The sequence below is a fragment of the Mustela nigripes genome, chromosome 9 (genome assembly GCF_022355385.1).
Source record: "Mustela nigripes isolate SB6536 chromosome 9, MUSNIG.SB6536, whole genome shotgun sequence".
NCBI lineage: Eukaryota > Metazoa > Chordata > Mammalia > Carnivora > Mustelidae > Mustela > Mustela nigripes.
In genome coordinates this window covers 32,456,016-32,482,572 of record NC_081565.1, presented here as the reverse complement: position 1 = coordinate 32,482,572, position 26,557 = coordinate 32,456,016, and the positions used below count along the sequence as shown (strand labels likewise).

The 26,557-nt window shown below is 45.2% G+C and overlaps 1 protein-coding gene across 4 annotated transcripts in view; it reads right to left on the bottom strand.

Annotated features, from left to right (window-relative positions):
* TBC1D2 (TBC1 domain family member 2) overlaps nt 1-18,990 on the bottom strand; it is a 53,512-nt gene extending 34,522 nt beyond the window's left edge. The window contains exons 1-3 of one of the 4 annotated variants that reach the window (XM_059411213.1): nt 18,119-18,990; nt 13,781-13,919; nt 7,985-8,132 (exon numbers count right to left, since the gene is read on the bottom strand). In XM_059411213.1, the coding sequence (XP_059267196.1) occupies nt 7,985-8,132; nt 13,781-13,919; nt 18,119-18,493 (662 nt within the window). In that variant the 5' untranslated portion in view covers nt 18,494-18,990. Of the gene's footprint in view, nt 1-7,984; nt 8,133-13,780; nt 13,920-18,118 lie in introns of those variants that run through there. The other 3 variants (XM_059411214.1, XM_059411216.1, XM_059411215.1) reach the window with 3 other exon arrangements.
* Between the last annotated feature and the right edge of the window lie 7,567 nt (nt 18,991-26,557).

The window sequence follows — 26,557 nt, the reverse complement described above, 5'->3', positions numbered from 1 at the left end:
CTCATGAAAGAAATTAAGGAAGACACAGAGACATGAAAAAACATTCCATGCTCAAGGATTGGAAGAACAAATATTGTTAAAACATCCATGCTACCCAGAGCAATCTACACATTCAATGAAATCCCTACAAAATACCATCAACATTTTTCACAGAGCTGGAACAAATAATTCTAAAATTTGTATGGAACCAGAAAAGACCCCCAAATAGCCAGAGGAATGTTGAAAAAGAAAACTAAAGCTGGTGGCATCACAATTCCAGATTTCAAGCTCTATTACAAAGCTGTCATCATCAAGACGGTATGGTACTGGCACAATCCATAGATCAATGGAACAGAATAGAGAGCCCAGAAACGGACCCTCAACTCTATGGTCAACTAATTTTCAATGAAGTGGGACAGAACATCCAATGGAAAAAAGACAGTCTCTTCAACAAATGGTGCTGGGAAGACTGGACAGCCACATGCAGAAGAATGAAACTGGACCATTCTGTTACACCACACAAAAAAATAGACTCAAAATGGAATAAAGACCTTAGTGTGAGACAGGATTCCATCAAGATTCTTAAGAACACAGGCAGCAACCTCTGTGACCTTGGCCACAGAAATGTCTTGCTAGACATGTCTCCAAAGGCAAGGGAAAGAAAAGCAAAAATTAACTATTGGGACATCATCAAGATAAGAAGTTTCCGCACAACAAAGGAAACAGTCAGTAAAACTAAAAGATAACCTACAGAATGAGAGAAGATATTTATCAGATAAGGGCTAGTATTCAAGATCTATAAATAACTTATCAAACTCAACATCCCAAACACAAACAATCCAGGCAAGAAATGGGCAGAAGACATGAACAGACACTTGTCCAAAGAAGACATACAAATGGTGAACAGACACAGGAAAAAATGTTCCACATCACTTGGCATCAGGGAAATACAAATCAAAACCACAATGAAATACCACCTCACAGCAGTCAGAATGGCTAAAATTAACAAGATAGGAAACAACCAATGTTGGCAAGGATGTGGAGAAAGGTGAACCCTCTTACATTGTTGGTGGAAATGCAAGTTAACGCAGCCACTCTGGAAAGCAGTATGGAGGTTCCTCAAGAAACTAAAAATGGAGGGGTGCCTGGCTGGCTCAGTCGTTAAGCATCTGCCTTCAGCTCAGGTCATGATCCCAGGGTCCTGGGATCAAGTCCCGCATCAGGCTCCCTGCTCTGTGGGGAACCTGCTTCTCCCTCTCCCACTCCCTCTGTTGTGTTCCCTCTCTCGCTGTGTCTCTCTCTGTAAAATAAATAAATAAAAACTTTTTAAAAAAAGGAAGCTAAAAATGGAGGTACTCCACGACCTAGCAATTGCATTACTAGGTATCTACCGCAAATATACAAATGTATTGATCCAAAGGTGCACCTGCACCCCAATGTTTAAGCAGCAATGTCCACAATGGCCAAATTGTGGAAAGAGGCAAGATGTCCTTCAACAGATGAATTGATAAAGAAGATGTGGTGTATATGTACAATGGAGTATCACTCAGCCATCAGAAAGGATGAATACTTACCATTTACATTGACGTGGATGGAACTGGAGGGTATTAGACTTAGCGAAAGAAGTCAACAGAGAAAGACAATTATCACATGGTTTCACACAGATGTGGAATATAAGATCTTAGGGGGAGGGAGGGAAAACTGAATGTGAAGTCATCAGAGAGGGAGAAAAACCATGAGAGACTCTTTTAACTATTGGAAACAAACTGAGGGTCACTGGAGGGGAGGTGGGTAGGATAGGGTGATGGGCATTAAGGAGGGCACATGATGTGATGAGCACTGGGTGTTGTATGCAACTGGTGAATTACTGACCACTACATCTGAAACTAATGATGTACTGTATGTTGGCTAATTGAATTTAAATAAAAAAAATATGGAATGGAAAATATCAGAATGGATCCCACTCAGAATGGAGTTAATATTTTGTAAATTACATATATGTGTACTAACTGAACTATAAAATAAAATGTATTTCTTACTGTGATGGTGGTCGATGGTTTGAAATACAATGAAATAAATGCAGAGGTCATTCACTTAAAAGGCAGCAATAGTGTGGTCAAAAGAGAAGGGGAGGGGCGCCTGGGTGGTTCAGTTGGTTAAGTGTCTGCATTCAGCTCGGGTCATGATCCCAGGGTGCTGCGATCAAGCCTGAAGTTGGGCTCCCCGCTCAGCGGGGAGTCTGCTTCTTCCTCTCCCTCTGTCCCTCCCCCAACCTTGTGCTTTCTCTCCCGAATAAACAAAATCTTAAAAAAAAGAAGAAAGAAGAGGACGTGAAGAAGGTCTGTAGATCTGCGATGGGAGTCCTGGCTTCATTGTATCATCCCTCTGTGCAATGTACACTTCTAGCAATACGGGGGACAGATTACCCTGAAAAACCCTTATTCACAGACACCTAGATGCTAGATAAATACCAAACATGTTTCAAAAATACTGAGCTGAATTCCCAGGAAAGGAAGGGAAATTCTTGGGGACATGAAAAGATGAACTTCAAGTAAGAAGGCGAATGTGCAGATCAGACTACTCCTCAGCAAATATTCACCCCTTTCCCACCACCTCCTTAGGAGTAGAGTACTTCCTCTCTGGGCTTGGGCATGGCCATCGGATTTGCTTTGTTCAAAGGGATGTTAGCAGAAGTGATGTAATAATAGGCTTAAAATGTCCTTGTTTACAGAGCATGGCCTCTTGAAGAACATGGCTCAGGCAGCTGCTGGTCCATGGAAGATGAGGAACACAAGGAGAAGACCTAGATCTTTTTTTAATTAAAAAAATATATTATTTATTTATTTGGCAGACAGAGATCACAAGTGGGCAGTGGGGCAGGCAGAGAGAGAGAGAGGAGGGAAGCAGGCTCCTTGCTGAGCAGAGAGCCCGATGCAGGGCTCGATCCCAGGACCCTGGGACCATGACCTGAGCCAAAGGCAGAGGCTTAACCCACGGAGCCACCCAGGCGCCCCATCAGCAGATCTAAATCTTACCAACAGTTTGGAGTCAAGACCAGGTGTACCTAGCCTATATCAGCTGAATCCAGATATGTGAGAAATAAAGATGCTTATTCTGAATTCTGAAATTTGTGTCTGCGGGATTATTGTTGTGAAAGTTGAATGAGAACATGAGTTTGTTTTGGGGTCAACTGTGTCTTTTTTTTTTTAATTGAGATACAACTAACACAGAACATACATATGTTCTGTGTACAACACATTTATTCAACATAGTGTGAAACGATCACCACACTACATCTAGTTAATAGCCATCACCACACACAGCTACAAGATGGTGTGTGTGTGTGTGACCACAGATCAACTGTTGATATCATAAACCTAGAACATTGGCTGCAAGAGAGGAAAGAAAGCAAAGTTTTGAACACATATAAACTGCAGCGTTGAAACTGAAATTCTCACAAACAGCTGGGAGTCCTGTGAAGAAGTAAATTAGGAAAAAACTCAGGCCTGCTGCCAAAATCAACACAAGGAAACTCTAGGCGAAAGCTCCAGGTTCTTGTGCTATTTTTATTTGGTTTTGGTATCAGGATAATATTGGCCGGGCACCTGGGTGACTCTGTTGGTTAAGGGTCTGCCTTTGGCTCAGGTCATTACCCTGAGTTTGGAAGGCCTGGCAGTGTGGGGGAGTGGTCATAAAGACTTGCTCTGGAAAGCTAACCTTGGGCAGCCATTTATCCTCCCTGAGCCAGGGTTTCCTGATCTGGAGTGGGGATGAGGAACATGTGCACAACAGACAGCGACTGGGTTCTTCCACTGGCCAAGCACTAAGCTGACACTAGTCATTCAACTCACTCAATCCTCAGCAGGATCCAGTGAAGTGAGTAGCAGTGTCACATCCACTGTCCAGAGAGGAGAATGGAGATTCAGAAAGGATAAGTAGCCAAAGCCACGGAGCTAGTGAGTGGGGGGACTGAACATCAGACCCGGATGTCTGACTCCATACCCTAAGAACTTAACTGTTATGACACCTCCTCATAGATTTGTGCAGCCATCTCAGCGACGGTGCAAGGAACCTAGCACAGAGCTCTAGAAGCACTCTTACTCCCTTCACCGGAGTATGGCCCCAGGTCATGGCAGAGCCCACAGCAAGCTCTAAGACCAGCCAGTGCCCAGGGTGCAGGAGACAAGGGCAATCCCGATCGTACTGGGGCTGTTAGAAGCAGCCCATGGCAAGTAGCCCACTTCTTGCACCTTTTCCTCACATTTTCTGTGGGTTATTACAAATGTCGGGAGGGAAGTAACGAACTGATCCTCTGAAACTTCCTTCCTTTCTGTCTCTGCATGTTCTCTCTTCCACTTCTGTTTGTGGCCTTCATTGCACAGACCTGGCTTAAGCTTGGTGAGACTACACTGGATACAACCTGGATGGGTGTATCTCAGCCCCTTCTGCCCCACAGCGGGCTCCCAATGTACCCAGTTCTCTCCAGTTCCCACTGAGGAAAGATCACCTGCAGGGTAGCTTCCTTATCCACTCACCCTGGGAGCCCACCCATGCCTGACACCCCCAAGTCTCTCTCCCCAGCTCAGATTACTCTCCTGAGTTCTGGGACCCTCTATCCAAATGCCTCACAGGGGCAGTCCCTACTTCCAGCCAGCAAGCCCTGGAGGATACTCATCGTCTTTTCCTAAAACCTGCTTCTCTCCTGCAAGCATCACCACCTTCCTAGCTACTGGAAGGACTTCAAACACCGAAGTTAACAGGGAAATGCTCTGAGTCACAGAGAGCCAGGGGTCTCTAATCCAAGTCCAGGGAACAATGTAGGCTGCTTCCTAAGAGGTTCCAGTCTATCTGAAGTCCACAGAAAATAAGCACCTCAACAGGCTCAGTATTGGGTACCATCTAAATTCCCAAGAGCTTCCTATTCTTCAGTTAGATTAACAATAGTAACAGCAGGGGTGCCTGGGTGGCTCAGTGGGTTAAAGCCTCTGCCTTCGGCTCAGGTCATGATTTCCAGGTCCTGGGATCGAGCCCCGCATCAGACTCTCTGCTCCGCAGGGAGCCTGCTTCCTCCTCTCTCTCTGCCTGCCTCTCTGCCTACTTGTGATCTCTGTCTGTCAAATAAATAAATAAAATCTTAAAAAAAAAAAAACCAATAGCAGCAGTAGCAGTAGACAATATTTATAGCAGTAGACAATAAAAAAAAAAAACAGTAGCAGCAGACAATATTTATAAAGTACTTATCATGGCTAAGCACAGTCCTAAAGCACTTTGCATGCATTGGCCCATTTAACTCCCACACTAATCGTGTAGGGCAGGCACTGTTGTATTTACTTCTCTAACAAGTTAAGTGAGGCACAGAGAAATCAAACAAGTTGCCATGGGCAGCGCCTGGTGATATGAATCCAGGCAGTCTGTCTCCAAAGCTCAGGCCATAACTGCTATCTTCTTATGAACTATTTAAAACAAATCCTACTTGTGGGAAATTGTATAAATAATGAATAACAAATGAAAAAGTAGCTGAGATACGATAGACATATAGTAAGTTACACATTTTACAAGTGAATTTAATAAAAGAAAAGCAAAACTAGAGGCATCACAATTCCAGGTTTCAAGTTATATTATAAGGTGGTAGTAATTAAAATAGTATGATACTGGCAAAAAAATTAGACACATAGATCAATGGAACAGAATAGAAAACCAGAAATAAACACACAATCATATGGTCAATTAATCTTGACAAAAGAGGAATGAATAAGCAATGGGAAAAAGTCTCTTCAACAAATAGTGTTGGGGAAACTGGACAGGTACATGCCAAAGAGAGAAATTGGATCACTGGGTTAAAGAGTAAATGTGAGCTTAAACCATAAAATCCTTGAAGAGAGCACAGCAATAATTTCTCTTACATTGGCTGAAGCAACACTTTTCTAGATATGTCTCTTGAGGCAAGGGAAACAAAGCAAAAATAAACTATTGGGACTACATCAAGATGAAAAGCTTCTGCACAGCAAAGGAAACAATCAACAAAACTAAAAGGCAACCTACTGAATGGGAGAAGCTATTTGCAAATGACATATCTGATAAAGGATTAGTATCATAATATATAAAGAACTGATACCATTCAACACCCCAAAACCAAATAATCCTATTAAAAATAGCAGAAGACACAAATAGATATTCTTCAAAAAAGACATCCAGATGACCAATAGACACATGAAAAAATGCTCAACATCACTCATCATCAGGGAAACACAGATTGAAACTACAATGAAATATCAACTCATAATCTATCAGAATGGCTAAAATCAACAACATAGGAAACAACAAGTGTTGATGAGGATGTGGAGAAAATGGAACCCTCCTGCACCATTGGTGGGAATGTGATCTGATGTATACACTCTGGAAAACAGTAATGAGGTTCCCAGAAAAATAAAAAAATAGAACTACCCTATAATCTAGTAATTGCGCTACTGGGTATATGCCCCCCAAAATATAAAAACTCTACCTCAAAGGAATCCATGCACCTCTATGTTGTAGCATTATTTACAATATTCAAATTGTTGAAGCAGCCCAAGTGTCCATCCACTGACAGATGAATGGATTAAGAAGAAGTGGTATATATACATAAAAGAATGAAATCTTGCCATTTGCAACAACATGGATGGAGCTAGAGAATATAATGCTACGTGAAATAAGTCATCAGAGAAAGACAGAGAAAGACAAATACCATATGATCTCACTTATACATGGAATTTAAGGAACAAAACAAATGAGCAAAAGAAAAAAGAGAGAGAGAGAGAAGATGGACAAACCAAGAAACAGACTGTTAACTTCGGAGAACAAACTGGTGGTTGCCAGAGGGGAGCTGGGTGGCAGGATGGGTGAAATACGCGATGAAGATTGGAGAGTACATTTATCGTGATAAAAAATAAAACTTCTATAAAAATTTTTTTAGGGGGGGCGCCTGGGTGGCTCAGTGGGTTAAGCGGCTGCCTTTGGCTCAGGTCATGATCTCAGGGTCCTGGGATCGAGTCCCGCAGCGGGCTCTCTGCTTGGCAGGGAGCCTGTTTCCTCCTCACTCTCTCTCTGCCTGCCTCTCTGCCTACTTGTGATCTCTCTCTTTCAAATAAATAAATAAAATCTTTAAAAAAAAATTTTTTTTAGGGCGCCTGGGTGGCTCAGTGGATTAAGCCGCTGCCTTCATGCTCAGGTCATGATCCCAGTGTCCTGGGATCGAGTCCCACATTGGGCTCCTTGCTCATCGGGGAGCCTGCTTCTCTCTCTGCCTCTCCCTGCCACTTCGCCTGCTTGTGCACTCTCTCTCTCTGACAAATAAATAAATAAAATCTTTAAAAAAAGATATTAAAAAAATTTTTTTTAGAAAGTACTGTATGTATGGTTGCATACAGTCACTCTGGGAAAAAAAATGAATAATCTGATGCATTTCCCATATGAAGACACTTTTGATGTTATCATGTTACGTTCAGTAGGATCTCAGTTAGGTAAGGAGGTATACAGAAATTGCAGAGGAATGAGATATACCAAAGGCTAAGAATGCTGTCTGGGTGATAGGATCATGGGTAATTGAAAATTCTACCTTTCGAGATGTTTCTAATTTCCTACAAAGAGTATGCACTACTCTGGGGCACCTGGGTGGCTCGGTCAGTTATGCATCTGCCTTTGGCTCAGGTCATGATCCTAGAGTCCCAGGATCAAGTCCCGCCCTGGGCTCCCTGCTCAGCAGGGAGTGTGCTTCTCCCTCTGCCCTTCACCCCACTCTCTCTCGCACTCAAATAAATAAATAAAATCTTAAAAAAATATATGCACTACTTTAAAAAACCAGAACAACAAATGTAGTATTTTAAAGTAATAATGTGATGAATTAAAAATGAAGCCCCTAACCCTCTCCCCAGGCCCACCTCCTTGCAGGGATCACACCAGATCATTTTAAGCTCCAAAGAAGGGGCTGTGTGCAGCTTGGCCAGCCCCTCCGTTCCACCGCACTTACTGTATTTCAGTTCCAAGATGCTTGAGGGAAATGTTCTGAAGGGCCAAGGGCATGGCAGGTGCGGGCTGCAAGGCAGCCTCCACACCCACAAGCCCGGGGGGCGTTTGCACAGGGCACAGGAATTTCTCCAGCTCTGCTTCCTCTTGCTCTGGGGAACGAAGCAAAGGGCAGTCATCCGTTTGGTTCACTGTACTCGGACATAATAGACAGAGGTGCAATGGGCTCCCTCCCACCCGAGCAAGCCTTCCTTGTAGGTAAAGAGCAGCCAAAGAGGCAGGCTTTTCATCAAATGTTCTCCCAGGAAAAGGAAGCATCTTGCTGAGAAAGTCTTCCTGAAAACCCCGTTAAAATATGCGGAACTGCAGATACTTCTACCTCTGAGAATCCATCCTAAAAAAGTGAGCTGACATGCAGACAAAGCTTTATGAGCCAAGTGGTTCATCTTGGCCCTGCCTGGCTTCAAACTGGAAATAACTCCCTCAGACTGGAAGTAAAGACCTGGGGAGAGGTGAAATAAATCATGATGCCTTCAGAAAACAGATTTTTACTCAGCCATTTAAAAGGACGCTAATGAAGATTGCTTAAGAACACAAGGACTAGGCATGGGATATATCTATATCTACATCTGTATATCTATATCTATATATAAAAATATAAACTGAGGTTATAGCAAGATCTTAGTTGTATAAAAGAAGTCTCACAGAAATGCACTCTGTGTATGAACAGAGGTCAGAGTGCATGGTGGGATCAGAAGCAGGATGTCCTCATTATTGCTTTGTATTTTTTCCCAAACTGCCTACAGTAAACCTGGGTTATTTTTTATAAGCAGAAAAATAATACATATTCATCAAAAGTAGAAGTTTATAAGGAGATTTTATAGCATTGAGGTTTTAAGTTCACAATGTGGAGTACCAAAAAGCAGAGCAGGCCATTTGTATTAGATGATCTGAAATATTTTTAAATACAAGGCAGGCTGGCGGGGGGGGTGGGGGTTCATAATGTAATGTAGATACCGGCTGTCTCTGGGTGCTGGGATTATGGGTACTTTTTCTTCTTCTTCTCTAGGTTTTATAAATCTGCTTAAACGATGATTCTTATACAGTGAGTGCTTCAAAACATTTAATGTTAAGGAACACTTCAAGGCTAAGGAAACATATTTGATGTGTAAGAGAGAGCAGGTGAAATAGTTAGAAGCTGGTTTTGAGTGTTATAAAAAGCAGAAGAGAATTAAGGCCACTGATCGGATGGCAGGATCTGGATCAGGCGGCTCCGGAGATGTGGACGGCAGCTGACACCTTCCATTCGAGCCCTCTTCCTAAGGAGGTGAAAAATGTAGGGGAAGTGGGAATTTTATTTTTGCACTCCATCGGCAAACAGGGTGTGGGAGCAAAAACATTAAATACAATGGTAGGGGCCAGCGGAGCTATTTAATCTACTCACAAACACACTTTGCAATCAATATATTTCTTTCCTACTAGGTTCGCTCACATCCGGCAGACTGGCCAGTAGTGGGCAAGGCCAAGACATTCTCTTGAGCTCCTCTCTTCGGTTCACTCTCTCACCAAACACTTCTGGCATCTGTCCTGACGTTTCTGGGTGGAGCTGGAGAAAGTTTGATAATCCAAGTGAGCGGAAGCTGGAGGGCAGGCCAGGCAAAGCATAGGGGAGTCCTAGGGGATTGAGACAGATTGCTTCACCTGAAGTCAGGGAAGACTTCTGGGAGGAAGGGCCTAGAGGGTGTTCTGGGTTTCGACCTGCCAAAGGAGTGAGGGAGGGTCTTTCTGGGTAAGTACAGGCAGCAGCAAAGGGTTCCAGACCCAGTGCTGGGAATGCTGGGAGGGACCAGAGAGGAGACAGGGCTAGGAAGGACAAATGCGCAGGGGAGTGCTAAGAGGGGATCTCATCTGGCTGGGCACACAGGGTCTCCTGGGGGATTCAACAGAAGCCCCAAGGAACCTGGGCTCAGCTGTGGGGTTAGAAGACCTGAAGCCGGGTCATGTTTGTGTTGGAAGGGTGCTGTGATCAGGCTGGAAATCACATATTCTCCTCTGGCCTCAGGTTCTACATGTTTAAAACAGGAAGGATACTCCCCACCCTGTCTCCTGCAGAGATAAAGTATACGAACATACTTAAAAACCATAAAGCCCCACTCTGTGGACTTAAATCTTTCAAAAAAGTTGTCTTTAATCCAGACCTTGAGCTGATTCAAAATAATTAAGGTCTTCTGGTTTATCAATACTTTGGCCATCTTTATTCTCTCTCATTCAGCACATAAACATGGTCAATTTGTCTAAGATTTTAATGTCTTGGCAAGGACTTCCTCTAACTGCCAATATCTGTTTTAACTTCCACATGTGGCTCTAAATGTCCTCTGAGGTCACACCAACTAGGCCTTGGTGGTAACTGTCACAACTGGTTGGACCTACCAGAAAGGAAACAGAGGCTCAGAAGGTTTGTTGTGGCCAGGGTCACATAGCCGGCTGCAGAGCCCCGCACTCAAACACAGTTCCTTGCTTTTCCATTAAAACTACGTGGCTTGTCAGAGCAGGCTTTGTGACAGGCAGAGGGTTCCAAAAGGGAGAGGCTGCCCCAGAAGGCAGCAGCCTCCAGAGCAAGGTCTTCAAGGGATGGCTACGGTGGCGACGGCACAGTGAAGGTCAGCACTTCCTTCAAGAAACAGAACTGATGACCCAAGGCTCTGGTCTGGGTCATGCCTTCAGGGAGGAGAAATACTATCAGTGAACAGACCACACAAGGAATTTTCGGCTGCATTTATTTGTAATCCTCCCTTTGCCTGAGCTGTAGGCACTGCTCTATCACCAGTAGGAAGTCACTGCCTAGTGAAAAGGGCCTGGGCCAGCAGGTCACATCCCCACTCAGCACTGGATATGGCCTTGCTTCCTCAGCCCAAGGAGAGGGTTGTGAGCCTGCAGACTAGGGTTCAAATTTCAGTGCTGATGCTTTCTTGCTCTGTGAACTTGAACACCTCCTTTGGCTTCTGTGGGCCTCAGTTTTGTCTTCTGTAAGATGAGAACAACACTACCATATAACATTGATGTGAGGATTGGATAACATGATGCGTTGTGTTAGAACAGTGTAAGTGGTATGCATATTTTTATGATAACATATACTTAAAAGATTGCTATTTAGTGTAAATTGTGTCCTACTCTGGCAACATATAAATTATAAATTGCTTTGCCCTTGATCTTTCTCAGCTCTTGTGGAGACCAATGATTAGGTGAAGCATAAAATAAAGGTATAAACACTTAAAAACTGTAGAGAAGAGAACATGCCTTGCAGATTGCTCAACGGCAGTGAGAGGACACTTCTTACAAGATGAAATGTCTGTGATTCAAAGTCAGATGTGAGTCAGTTGGTTTTCACTGCCCTGGGAGCAGGCTCTGCTTCCTCCCAGGAAGGGTGGAGACTGGCGGTGGGGCAATCTGCTCCCAGCAGCTAATCCAGGGCCTCCCAGCTTGCTCACGAGTCTAGAAATGTCTTCTGGAGTGTGGGGGCTGGGAAGGTTTTCCAGGGACCTGGTCGGGGAGGGTGAAGGCTTGCTGTGGTAGGAGAAAGGTTTTAGAAGACCATATCCCAGCTTCCTACGTCTCCCACCTGTGTGTTTCTTGGACAGTGTCCTCTCCCCGGACATGTCTCCAGCAGGGGCTGGCTCAGGAGAGGACTGCTAAGTGCGCTAAACCACAGCCACAAAATTCAAGAGCTTCAAAAGGGTTCAGCACAGTAGAAGAACTTGTGGGATCCCAAAGCAATTTCAGTTCCAACTTTAGTTCCAGACATACAAGAATTCTGTTTTCAGGGGGAGTGTCTTGTCACTTCTAATCAGAGGCTGATCTCCAGCAACTGTGTTGAGTCAGGCTGCGGCTGTGCACTCAGCCAGGGTTGTTCCGCTCTCTGGCCGATGGGGACTGGACGGTGGAATGCAAGTACAGAAGCACAAAGAAACCCTTCTCCAAAGAAAGCCCTTAAAAGCATGAAACACCCAGCAGGCTCTTGGAGCAAATGACTGATAATTATTATTGACAATAAAAAAATAGCTGGCACACATATAACAACAACAACTTTATTAGGACAGCTACTATGCATTGAGCAATTACTATGTGCTGGCATGAGGCTAAGGGCTTTGCGTTCCCTTCCTCATTTAATTACAAAATCCAATGCGTTTGATCACAAATATCTGATGTGCCAGCAGGGTACTCGGTACCAGGGACATAAGCGACAAAGACATAGGCCCCAGCCCCGAGGGCAGAGACTGACAAGGATGCTATAATGAGGGCACAACGTGCCAGGCCTTGTTAGAACCATGTGAACAAAGTGTTGAGGGCTCATACAGAGACCAGCTGGCAAAGTGCTGGGAGGCTTCCAAGGGGAGGCTGGCAAGAGCAGGCGGCGACACTGGAGTGTGGCTGTAGAGAATAAGCAGGATTTTGCCAGGCAGACACGCTTCTGGTGCTGCCGAAGCTCACAGTGTGAGGCGGGCATCGGGGGAGCAGGCAGAGGTGAAGCAAGGGGGGACGAGCCCTGAGCACTGTGGTGAAAAGCTGGGCCAGGGACGTGGTGGGGGGCCATGCAAGGGGACAGGGCTCCAGCACTCATTTTACAAAGCCCACTCAGGCCACAGCAGGGAAGACGGGTCCGAGCTGCCAGGCCAGGACACAAGACGCAGGACAGGGGCGAGGAGGCTGCTGGGACTTTCCCGCTGGGAGCTGGGGCCTGCCCTCGGGCACCGGCAGTGAGCAGGAGCTGGTCTGGCACAGAGGCCGGAAGGCAGACACGGCCAGCTTGGTGACTGACTGGCTTGGCTCACCAAGACTGCTGAAGGGCGAGGGTGGCACCCTGATCTGGGAGCCGCCGAGCAAGTGAAGCATCATTTAACAAGAGGAAGGAAGCTGGGGGGGCAGAGGGTCAAGGGCGGACAAGCTGGGTTGGGGACATTTAAAACAGCCCAGTACAGAGGACTAGAGGCTCCTGGCCACAAGTCGTGCCCTAGCCTATCTGGCCGCCTGTCACCACGCGGCAGCACAAAGCTGTAACAAGACTGAAAGCTGTTCTGAGAGCAGCTGGGGGTGGTCTGTCCGGATTCTCAGCCTGCCTGCCAAATGGCCGCTGTGCCACGGCGTGGGGCGTGGGGGTGGGAGCGAGGGAGCTCCAGCACTCCTTGGCGCTAGGGATGTCCTAGGACTTGGAACCAAAAAACTTCCCTTGCGGGCCACGTGGGGGTGAAGGACTCTGCCGAGGGGAACACTCTGGCTAAAATCAGCCATCTGTCCAACCTGCGGCACAAACGCACGCATGTCAGGAGCAGCACTGATAACTGCGTTTTCTCACTAACCCTCCTCACAGCAGCCCTGTGCGAGGTTCATTTCTCCAGAACATCCCATAACAGTCATCGAAATAAGAGCTGCCATTTCCTGAACTTGTACAACGTGCCAGCCTTGCTCCAAGCACTCCAGGTGTATGGATTCATGTCATTCTCAGAATAATCCTGAGAAGCAGGCAGGACTTCTGAAGCTCATTTTATACGGAAAGAAACGGAAGCTCAGAAAGGCTAATCCACTTGTTTAAGACCACATAAGCTTAGGATTTAAACACAGACATCCTGGCCTCAGAGCCCCAACCCTGTCCTCGAGGCTACGCTGTGTCTTGCCTGACCGTGACTCTTCCCCCTGGCTCTTGGCTGCTCTAGCAGAGGCTCCTCCTGCTCACTCCCAACAGGAGCAAAGGGCTTGGTCCCCACGAGTCCTGGGGGTATGGGCAGGAGGCAAACCCCCTGGGTACCTGGCTCGAGGCGCAAGGTGGGCCCGTTGGCAGCTGGGGTGGCGGGGGCGGCAGGGGGCGCGGGCGGGCTGCTGTGGAACTCCCAGCGCTTCGTCTGCAGCTGCTGCAGCCAGTACAGCATCACTTGCTTGGTGGCAGCCTAAGGAGCACAAGGGTTAATCAGTATGGCCCTGTGCCCTTGGCCTGGCACTGGCTCTGAGACGCGGAAAGACCATGGGAGGCTTCGTAATTCTCTCCCTCCCATAAAAAAAAAGTTGTCACGGCCAAGGGGTGCCCACCTCTGAAGCACCACCTGCTTTTTGGCCACAGAAGCAAAGGAGGCTCCGGCCCCAAACCCTGAGGTTCCTTAATCTTTCTGGGTCTGTTTCCTCATCTGTGCTATGGTGACGATGGCACTCCTGTCACAGGGCCGGTAGGAGGATGCAGTGAGGTCAGGAAGGTGAAGCGCCCAGCGCGGCAGCTGACACACTGCAGGAGTTGAGGGTGTGCTCACTCAATAAGGGCATTTGGGGGTGGTAAGAGACAGGGAGGGAGCTTTGAAGTTCTGGCCGGGGATGAGGGGGGATCCTGGCACAATCACCATCTCCCTGTGTGACATCACACTGTCTTAACCTACTGTGATATTGTGGTTAATAAGAAACATATATCTGGTCATTCAAATGCCCAAAAATATATTTTTCATATGTATTTGATCTTTGTCTATGGTTTCTGCCTCATAGCTCCTAAATCCCTTAGAATTTCCTGGGATAAGGCTGATCAGAAGGTGACTTTTGTTGTTTTAAGTAACTCTTGGAAAGCCCTTAGGTGACCTACTGATGGAAAGCTAGTCGCCAGGAGAACTGATCATGTGATTAGAGGCCTGGAACCTTCAGTCCCACCCTCTTCCTCCCAGGAGTGGAGAGGGGCTGGAGGCTGAATGGGAAAATGGTCAATGACTTAGTCCATCATGACTGTGTAATGAAGCCTCCCTAAAACCCCGAAGGACTAGGTTTGGAGAGCTTCTGGGCTGGTGAGCACAGAGATGTGGGGAGAGTGGCGCATCTGGAGAGGGTGCGGTCATTCCTGCCCTTCCCCAGACCTTCCCCTGTGCATCTCTTCTGTGCATCTGCCTGTTGACTGGTATCCTTTCTCACACCCTTTAATAAACTGGTGATGAAAGTAAGTGTTTCTCTGACTTCTGGGAGCTGCTCTACCAAACTAATGGAACCTGAGGTCACTAGAGACTCCAATCTGCAGCCAGCTGTTAGACACAAAAGTAACAGTCTGGGGTTTGTGACTGGCCTCTGCAATGAGGTGTGGGCGAAGCCCTGTAGGACTGAGCCCTTAAGCTGTGGAATCTGAGGCTGTCTCTGGGTAGACAGTGTTAGAATTGAGTTGGAGGCACCTGGCTGTGTCAGTCAGTAGTGCATGCAACTCTTGAGTTGTGAGTTTGAGACCCAAACTGAACATGGAGCCTACTTAGAGAGACAGAGAGAGAACTTCGTGGTGTTGTGGTAGGAGGGGGAACCCTCCATGTGCCATGTTGGAATTGGGTCCAGGAATCCTAAAAGACTGACTTTTTATGGAGTGGAAAGAATCCCTCCTCTGTTTCGGGGACACACCAAAATCATGGATATGATTGGGAACTGGAAGGCCGTATGCATACAGTAACAACACAGTGGCACCCTCCAGGTACCCCAAACAAGGCAATGGTTGATGCTGGTCATTAATCTCCCAGCCCTGGATGATCCAAATACCAATATTTCCCATCTATTCCATAGTTGGATCCTTCAAGAAGGACCTGCCCTTCTACAGATGGAATATTAAGGCTCTGAAGTTGTTTAGGCAGGTGGTGGCAGAGCTGGTCCCAGAACCCGGGTCTCCCCCTTTAGGCCAGAGATTTGCTGTCATTTATGGCCAGGAGACTGTGGCTTCCCTAGAGAAGGCCTGGGGTCAGTTGGGCCAAAGGAGCCAGGCAGCTCACTGGGAGTGGATGGTGAGCCTCACAGAGCTGCCTACAAGGCCATGTGAGAAGAGCAGCCTACTATGGGCAACCAGGGCAGGCTCCCCATTCTAAGTGGTCCACAGATAAGGTTTGTACGAGGCCGGGGGCTCCATGAAAGAGGCCCTAGGCCTGTCAGGGAGGTACCATATAAGATATAATGATGCCCACCAGTCTTCTCTTTCTACATACTCTCCCTGAGAGACCTCAGCCCCTCCCAGGGCTTCACCATGACCCTGTGTTGCCAAGTTCCAGCCCATACCCAAATACCCCATTTTATTAATTCACTGGACAAGTGTATATTGAGCACCTACTATACGTGTCATGGTCGATCCTCTCGGAATTTAAGAGTCTACTGAGTGGGTGTCCTACAGCCTCCCATCCTGGGCTCCCTCTATTCTGACTGGCCCAACTGGACAGTCAGCTACCCAACTCCTCCCTTGCGTTCCTCCTCCCTCACATCCCTAGTCACCCCCATTGGTCTCCCTCCCCCGCTCACAGCTCTAGCTCATTCTCTCCCGACCACCTCCTGATGGACTTCGTGACCAGCAGCCTTGCCTTCTAAGGTTTTATCTACCCAACAGCCACAATAAGTCTTCTAAACATTCTAATCTTATAGAGTTTCCTTGCTTAAAGCTCTTTAACAATTTCCCACAGCCCACAGGACAAAGTCCAAGGTCCCAGGCCTAACTCACAAATGCTCTATGCTTGGGCCTCAGCTCTCCCACTCCATCTTTTGGGCCCCTCTGTAACCCAGGCTCCTGTGATTGGCCAGGACACTGTTTCCTGTCTTTGTTCATGGGGCTCTCATGGCCAGGAATACCCTCCCTCTTAGCTACTTGTGGAAAACCAAACCCGTTTTTCAGACCTCAGATGTCATTTTCTTCTCTATGCTTCCCTCCTGGGTAGACTCTTCCACTCAGCAGAACCACACTTGGCTGGTACAGACTTAATCAGAGCGTCTCTACAAAACATTTCACTGTTGTGTGCTAGTCAATCTCTTAATTCCCTCAGCAGACTGTAAGCTGTTTGAGAACCAGGGGGGCAGGTCTGATTAGGCTCCATGCCCCAGGGCTTAGCACAGAACCAGGCACACACACAGATCAAGGGAACAGTAAAAGACCAGTGCTGGAGATCCAGTAGACAGTACTCAGCCTGTGTGGGAGGGATGCAGGCGTAAACCACATGACCTCCAAAATGCCTGCCTTCCCCGGCCTGGAATTCCAGGTTTGCCTTATTTTATCTGATTTCCCCAGCCTGGTCACCAGCCAGGCCCAGCCATTAAAGGGGAACTGAAACTACAGGCTATATGCAGGGGCTCAGCAGATACCCAGTTAGCTGGAAGTGGGGGTGGAGAGGTGGGAAGACAGGGTGGGGCTGGGGAGGCTGTCTGCTGGCACAGTCTTCTCGGATGAATGCGAATCCCAGAACTCTGAACCCAGATTTGTCTTTCCACTCAAGTTCTGGGGCACCTCCTCTTGACATGCACATTATGACCATGGTTCTATCACCATATGGGGTCATTAAACAGGAATTTATTGAGCACCTACTAGGTGCTAGGCTGTATCTAGATGCTGGGATTAACTCAACAATTTGCAGGTGCCAGATGCTTACACACCTTGTTTTAAATCTCACAAACTACCTAGATTCCGAGAGGTTAAATAGGTTGGACAGGGTGACACAGCTAGTAAGCAGCTGATGTAGAATTTGAATCCAAGCCTGTCTGTTTTTAAAGCACATGGCTCTCCCAGTTAAAGGTGATATTAAAACAAAACCAACTGATGGTAAAACACGTTAAGACATGCCTCTGTGAACATTCTAGGCTGATCCAAGAAACCTAAGTATTTTATCTCCTAGTTCCGCCAAAGTTTGCTAAGCATTCAGTCCCCTTGGCCAAAATAACAAGAAAAGTGATTTAGAATCTGGGCCATGAGAGGATTGCACAGCTCGTATCTTGGCTATATTTCAGCCCCAAGTAAGAAAGTTAAGGGTGACCAAAAAGTAAAAGTTTTGATACAGTACTGAGAGGTGGAGAGACTCAGGGATTCCAAATGTAGGCTACACCACTCTGGAGATGCATGACCTCTGGCTGGTCACTTCATCTCTCCAAGACTCAGTTTCTTCATTCTAGTATGGGTACATCATCCCCACCTTTTCCGCCTTTGTCTGGGAACCCAGTGAGGAAATGGGTGTGACTGCGTTTTGGAATGCACTAATCCCTGGCCACCCAGGGTTCACTAGGGGAGATCAAGGTCTGTGATCCTTGTTTCAGTGAATTTACTGTGACCACTCACTCGTGCCCGCCCATGCCCTGGGAACTCACCCTGGCTGAAAACGGAAAAAACTGCCCCATTTACCTTCAGAGTAATAACCCGGCTAGGAGTCTTGATTTCAAAAGTCCCCTCCTCGGCGTCGGCCTTGCAGTCAAAGACCGCACTGGAGAGGTCGATGCTGTCCAAGGGATTGGCATCCTGCGCGGTCCGCGAATAATACAGGTGACATTTCTTCTCGTCGTAGAAGAACCAGCGGGATTTCCAGCCCCGGATGGGCCCCTTGCCGCCAAATTTACTCAGATAGCCACAGAGTTTTTTGGGGGCCGCGTCCAAGGGACGGGCGCAGCCCTCCGACTCCTCCCGAGGCAGCACCTCGGGGCCCCTGGCCGAGCCGGCAGGCTCTTCGGAGCTGGGGGCGGAGGAGCTACACTCTGCGGGGTTCTCGTGGGCGCCCTCCATCGCCGCTGGAGACCGCCAGACCGATTGGAGGCCAGCAGCCAACTCGGGCCAAATCTCAGAGACTCTGGGGGTGCTTCCCAAGAAGGAGAAATCTGGGCGGGGGCGGGGCCAGTAGCGACCCGCCCCCAGGAGACGGCTGGAAAGCGGACCGGGGCGGTTCACCGCGCCTTGGACTGAAAGCCCGGGTGGGGCGGCTGGCCACGCCCCGTCCGACCTCACGGCAGCCAGGCCACGCCTTCAAGACGCCCTCTGCCAGCACCGCCCATTCCTCCTGCTTCCGGCTTTTACTGCACGCCTGGCAGCTGTCTTTAGTGAGGGCAGCTGCGAAGCTTGAGGGGGCCCTTAGGTTGAAGGCGTGGTGTCACTGAGCTAGCTTAGGGGCAGAGAAGCGGGAAGAGACACCTGTCTCTGACTAAGCTGCCTCGGTAGCTTGCGTAATAACTTAGAAGGATGGTCCTCCTTGCGCCTTAAGGGCTGTCTGTCTTTACCCCCAGGTGCAGGGAAGCTTACCACCGGACGGCGCATTCCCCGGCCATTGGCTGCGAGGGACGCCGGCTCGATGACGCCACTTCCGGCGCAGCTACGGGCGCTCGCGTGTCTGGGGCCCTTCCCGCAGGCTTCCATCCGGAGAGTTTAGCACCTTGGTGACCCTTCGCTGGCTGCTGGGGACTCCCGTGCATCTGTCCCAGCTCCTACTTGCCTCCTTCCGCGAGCCGCCCAGGCCCGGCTGCTGCTAAATGATGATGCTAAAATCTTTAAAATATTTGCAAACCAGTTCCAGTGTTTTACAAAGAATTATATAGTATATCTAGAAGGAGTTACTTGAGAGATGCAGGGATATTTTAATAACTAGGAAAAAACCCCACATCTGTAGTGCAAAAGCAAGCATCTTAATATTTTGTAAAAAGATATTCGATCAAAAATGTATTTTCTAAAAAGGTGTGTGATCAAATTCAACATCTATTTCTAAAGTTTAAAAATGTATTATTATGGAAATATAGTTGGTACACAGTGTTTCACAGTTTCTTAATAAAACAAATAGTATATCTTGTTCTAGATTTTCTAGCTAAACAATGATCAATATTTGAAAGAATATAATAGTTTCAAATACACAACTTAATCTGAAAAAATAGTTTTCCCACTAATATTCCAGGATCTAATCTAGGATTCCACATTTCCGCATCACTTTCCCTTAGTCTCTTCTGAACAATGACGTAGTTCATCTTTTACTTTTTTTTTTTTTTTTTTTTTGACCCTGACATTTTTCAAAGGGTATTGGTCAGCTATTTTGTAGAATACTGTGAATTTGGGTTTGTCTGGTATTCTCTCATGATTAGACTGGGGTGATGGGTTTTGGGGAAGACTACCACGGAAGTGCTCCTCTCATCACATAATATTCAACTGTGTGATATGCACATGGTGATGGTAAACTCCCATCACTTAGTTAAGAAGGTTTCTGCCAGATTTCTTGTCTATAAAGTCACCATTTTCCCCTTTCAACACTCTGTTCTTTGGAATAGAGTCACTGAGGCCCCACCACAAGATGCTCCACCTTCTGGCAGGTGTTGGGGTGGGGGCAGCTGATAAGATTTTTTACAGTCTATTAGAATGATTCTAAAGGTCATTTCCAAGAATGAACAGGTGAGAGTGGCCAAATTTTTGAAGAAAAAAAAAAGGACTTAGAAAGGATTTGACCTACTAGATATTCAAATTTATTAATTCAACCAAAAAGTATTTTGTGGGTGCCTTCTCCCAGGCATCATTTAAAATACAGGGCCACAGTGATGAACAGGACAAGTCCCAGACCCCACTGAGCTGTCATTCTAGTCCAAGGAGACAGGCCATTGATAGGTAAAAGTATATGATCATGGTGACCTCAGATTCTCATACTTTCTAGGAAGGAAATGAACAGAATGATAACAAAAGAATTTAGTGTTTCTAGTACAGGGAAAGGCACATCAATGTAGCAAATAAGTTCAGAAAAACATACAAATAAGTGTAGGGATAGAGTACAGGACAGGATTTCTCAACCTTTCCCCCCATTTTTATCCCTAGAGGAGCCTTTTCAGACTTTTCCCCTACTCATCACCTCCCATAAAATTTTAGCCCCACAGATATAATGTGTATCTCTTTATGTACTGCATGTATGTCTGAGTGAGGATATACATGTGAGGAGCCTGCTTCTCCCTGTGCTTGCCACTCCCCTTGTTTGTGCGTGTGCACTCTCTCTGACAAACATAAAAAGAATAAGATTTTCTTTTGTACCCCAGAAACCAATTTTCAACCCTCTGCAGGTGATGTTGTCCCTATTGAGAACGCATGGTATTGAAAATATCATGATGAAGCTAGATGAAACTTCTTAGATGAAGCTAGAATTTCAAATCAGTGGGGGACATGATGAGCTATTTAAGAAGTTAGTTTAGAGGGGCGCCTGGGTGGCTCAGTGGGTTAAGCCGCTGCCTTCGGCTCAGGTAATGATCTCAGGGTCCTGGGATCGAGTCCCGCATCGGGCTCTCTGCTCAGCAGGGAGTCTGCTTCCTCCTCACTCTCTCTGCCTCCCTCTCTGCCTACTTGTGATCTCTCTCTGTCAAATAAATAAATAAAATCTTAAAAAAAACCCTATTTTAAAAAAAGAAGTTAGTTTAGATATTCACCTAACACAGTATTCAAAATACTGTTTACATAGATTAGAAAATTATGCATAAAAAGGAAACCATAATGTCCATTCAAATGGAATGTTATTCAGCCTGAAATAGGAATAAAATTCTGATATATACTATAACATGAGTGAACCTTGAAAATATTCTGCTAAGTGAAATAAACAAAACCCAAAAGGACAAATATTGTATAATTCCCCTTATATAAGTTACCTAAAATAGGCATTTTGCCTATTACCTAAAATAGGTAATAGAGGTAATTTTAGGTAATAGAATTGTAGCTAATAGAATAGGCAAATTTCTCTGAGGAAGAGTGATAGAAATTACTAGAGGTTGGGAGGGAGAAATGAGGAATTACTTTTTAAGGCATACAGAGTCTCCGAGATGATGAAAAACTTCTAGAAATGTATAGTGATGATGATTATAGAATACTATGTGCTTGATGGCACTGACTTTCCACTTAAAAATGGTTAAAATGGTAACTTTTGTTATGTATATTTTACTACAATAAAAAATTTAAGTGAAACCGTAAAACACTCAAAGAAAATAAAGGCAAATGTTTATATAATCTTGGTTAGAGGGAAGGAAGGCCTTTAAGAGCACAATATCAAAAAACAGCACACAGGGATGGCTGGGTGGCTCAGTGGGTTAAGTGTCTACCTTTGGCTCACGTCATGATGCCTGGGTGCTGGAGGGCTGCTTTTACAGCAAGGAGCCTGCTTCTCCTTGTGCTTGCCACTCCCCTTGCTTGTGCAAACAAAACAAAACAAAACTGCACACAGAAAGCTAAAGAGTACTAACCTGACCTTAGAAATATTCCAAATGTGTGTACCAGAAAATATCAGAAACTGCCTAAAAAGACAAGTACAAAAGGAGAAAATTTTTTGAAACACATTTATAACACATGATACTGAATTAATATTTATAAGCAGCATTGACAAGTCAGTTCAGCCAAAGAAGTAATGAAAATAGTGGAGAAATCAAAAATCCATTAACAAAAGACTAAATGTGTAAAAGGCAAAATCTTTCAAACACTTCAGTGATTTTGACCTATAATATTGGTAATATATATATATTTTTTGGGGTGGGCTGTATTCTTTGTCTCTGGAGTGGGGACGACAGCCAGGTCAGTCTGCTAGAGGAGGGATTGGAGGAGAGTTGTGGAAATTGGGCCGAGGAACCCAGATGATAACTTGGCAATTGAGGTCAAAAGTCCTGGGAGTTGCATGTCTTGTGTTTTCGGAATTCCATTTGTAACAGTTCGTCATAAGAAAAAAAATCACAAATGTTTACAAATATGTTCACCACAGCAGTACTTAACTCCTTCAAAAAACTGGAAGAAAATACAACTGTCCAAAAATTGAAGCTCCCCTAGGTAACAATTAAGAACTTTTTGTAGGAGGAGATGGAATGTTATGGAGAATATTAGGTTAACAAAGCAGGTCACAAAACTATTTTCACAAGAGTTACTTTTTGGTTAAAAAATGTATATATATACATATTCACATAGATACACAATTTAAATATATATTTATACATGTATTACATATATTTTGTATATGTACCAAAGATTGGAAAGATGATGCATCATGTCACATTTTCTCTAGGGGGTGGTGAATACTTTTTATTTTCTTATTATTGCTTTTCTATATTTTCCAAGTTTAAAAATTAGAATTTAAATCCTTAGAAAAGTGCACTCATAAGTACCCATCTCTTCCTGTTTTTAAGTTACTCCAAAGTTGAATATAATTCCTTGCTTCAAGAATGGGGATCATACAGAATTCTGGGTGTAAAATAAAGAAGTCACAAGGCTGAGAAGTCCAGCAAGGGGAATATCGTCAATAGTGTTGTGATAACTTTGTATGATGACAGAGGGTGACTACACTTATTATGGAGAGCATTAAAGAAAAAAATATAAGGGGGCACCTGGGTGGCTCGGTGGGTTAAGCCTCTGCCTTCGGCTCGGGTCATGATCTCAGGGTCCTAGGATCAAGTCCCATATCTGGCTCTCTGCTCAGCAGGGAACCTGCTTCCCCCTCTCTCTCTGCCTGCCTCTCTGCCTGCTTGTAATCTCTCTCTGTCAAATAAATAAAATCTTTTTAAAAATTTTAAAAGAGAAAAAGAAAAAATATAAGAATGGAGATCATAAACCTTTTCTCCAAGCTCTACTCCTACAGGAAACAATCAGAGTCACATATGAAAAGCAGATTAAGTTAAGGAGCTTTCTTGGAGAAAGAAATCCATAACATCCAACTCTTGGAAGTTGTAGTTAAGGACCCAGACTAGAACGCTGTCATTGTGGTGGTGGAGAGTTGGAAAGGCTAATGCAGGTTTTTCAACTTTTCCACCTTGTTACAGATTGAAGTGTTGTCTCCTCTAAATTCATATGTGGAAGCCCTCACCGCTCCCTCCCCCAGTACCTCAGAATGAGACTATTCTTGAAGATGGGGCCCTTAAAAAGGTAATTAAGGCAAAATGAGGTTCCAATCGGACTGGTGTCCTTATAAGAAGAGAAGGTTAGGACACAGGCACAGACAGGGAAGACCCTGTGAAGACACAGGGAGAAGACAGCCGACTGTCTACAAAGGAGGCAGGCCTCAGGTGAGATCAGCCTTGTTGACTCCTTGATCTTGGATTTCTAGCCTCCAGAATTGTGAGAAAATAAATTTCTCTTGTTTAAACCACCCAATCTGTACTTTGCTTGGCAACCCTAACAAACACACACACACTTCTAACAACAAAATGAGCTCCCTTGGAAACCCATCCTAGACACAGCCCAAAGTGGCTTAGAGCACCCCTGAAAACTCTCTGAAGCCTTCTTTTATAAACATAAACAAGTACAAATTCATATCAGACACTTTTGTCTAGCATATTTACACTCATTTCCAAAAAGCAAAATAGTCACGCCCTGCTCCCAAGCTCCTCTACTCTGAGGGATGTGGGGGAGGGGCGGGGAATAGGGTTCCCAGCTGGGCAGGTGTCAGAAAGCCTGGCCACTGGAATTTTCATTGGCCAATTACAACTTTTCTGGTTTTTGGTTTCTTTGTCTGTAATATAGGTATCATAGTCCACCTCCAGGATAATCCCACTGAATGTTTGTGAAGACCAAGAGGTAATGGAAAATTTCCACGTCCGTATTACTAATCTGTAGTAATACCAAGGCTCAGTTTTGCTCCAGAGGAAAATACAATAAAAAGGAAAAAAAAAAATTGAGGTTTTCAGTATAGGGAAACTTCCTTTGATCTGGATACACTAATTGCAGTGTATTCTAAAAGATGCACTTCTGGTTATTTCATCAAAATACTGTTAACATCCCTCTTCTCTCCTCTTCCTTCTCCAGAGAATATGGGTAACTGCAGGCAGGGCAAGTCGTTGTTGGAAAGCGACGCCTTGTGGCATTTGTGCTGTACTGCCCCTGGGTATATTGGGTGTTCCCAGTTTTGTCAAAGGGCTTTAAAGAGGAACCACGCAATACTCTTTTCCCCTACAACATATCCCATACAGGCAGGTTAATAACTTGAGATCCTTTAAAAAAAAGATTTATTTATGTATTTGAGAGAGAGAGAGAGAGAACAAGCAGGGGGAAGGGGAGAGGGAGAGGGAGAGAGAATCCCTAAACAGACTCCCCAAACTGAGCATGAAGCCTGACCCGGGGCTCGGTCCCAGGACCCAAAATCACGACTGGAGCCGAAACCAAGAGTTAGCTGCTCACCCAACTAAGCCATCCAGGCACTCCAAAAATCTGACATCCATAAAGTCAATGTATTTTACAGATCCCTTCAACCCATTTATTTAGTGAAGGCAAGAGAAATGGGTTTTCTATCAACAAAATCATATATTTGTGTTCACTAATGAACATTAAGCTTCCAGTTACTGAAGTTGTCTTCCTTGTCACATTTTTTCCTCCTCGTACTACAAGATAATTTCAGTTCTCTTATTAAGGTAGGAGTACAGTCTTATTGAAATATATATATATATATATTTTAAAGATTTTATTTATTTATCAGAGAGGGTGGGGGGGAGAGTGAGCACAGGCAGACAGAATGGCAGGCAGAGGCAGAGGGAGAAGCAGGCTCCCTGCTGAGCAAGGAGCCCGATGTGGGACTCGATCCCAGGACGCTTGAGCCGAAGGCAGCTGCTTAACCAACTGAGCCACCCAGGCAGCCCGAAATATATATTTTCTAAATTTTAGGCTTTCTGGCCAGCAAAACATTATCATATCCTTTCTAATAGACCTATTTTTGAGTAATAGAATTTCCAACTGATAAGCCCAAAGAATTTGTGTTTATTTGGCACATATGATTTTCAGATACATAGGTTTTTAATGGAATTAGTTTCACTTAAACCCATAGTCATTTGCAGATAGGATTCTCAGGCAGTTTTCCTGTAAAATATTGAGTTAGAGAAACAATGTTTAGTTTTGCATGCATACCTCATCATATAACACAATCTCAGAGGTCAAAATAGGCCCCCACTTACCTGACAGGATCACTGTAATGAATGTTCACCCCGTCAGTAGAAGTTCCCACGCTTGAACATAATGGAGATTTGGCCCCACACGTCCAGCAGGTGTTTGACAGCATTGAGCTATAAAATCTCGAAGGAATGGGGGACACCTGGGAGGCTTGGTCGGTTGGGCCTCTGCCTTCAGCTCAGGTCATGATCTTGAGGTCTTGAGCATAAGCTCCACAAGGAGTCTTGAGGGCTCCCTGCTCACCAGGGAGTTTGCTTCTCCCTCTCCCTCTGCCTCTGCCCCCCATGCTGTGTGCACACGCTCCTTCTCAAATAAATAAATTCTTAAAAAAAAAATAAAAGAATCTTGAAGGAATGACTGGACTCTGTGGATGCTGAAAGCTCTCCTATTTTATATTCCATCTCAAATTCCTTGAATTTGAATGTGAATCAAATTCTGCCAGAGAAACTTTTATCCCAGATAAATTTGCTTTTTAATTTATTTTATAGTTTAAAGAATCAAATAATGTAAGGGAATTTTTTAGTTTAATTTTCACAAATTTGTAAGCCAGAGGAAAAGAAAACTAGAGGTCTGTGTTTTATGTTCTTGGTATGCTTGGCAAGAAGTGTAGCACCATCATATAATGCGTGGGCAGAGGAAATCCCTCTGGGACATTAAGTATCAAATCCTGGTGGTACCTGGAGTTAGAAGGTCTGAATTTGAATTCTGGCTCCATCATCACTAGATGTGTGACCTCAGACCGGTTATTTGAACTCTCTGTGCCTGAGTTTCTTCATCTCTATAACAGAGAATAATCGTAATAACTCTCCTGTAGTGTTATTACACAATTATGTGAGATATACCATGTAAAGTGCTTAAACAGTATCTATAGGAAGCATTTAAGAAGTGAGAGCTACTCACATCAGAAGGAATTCTACAAATCATAGGTCCTTT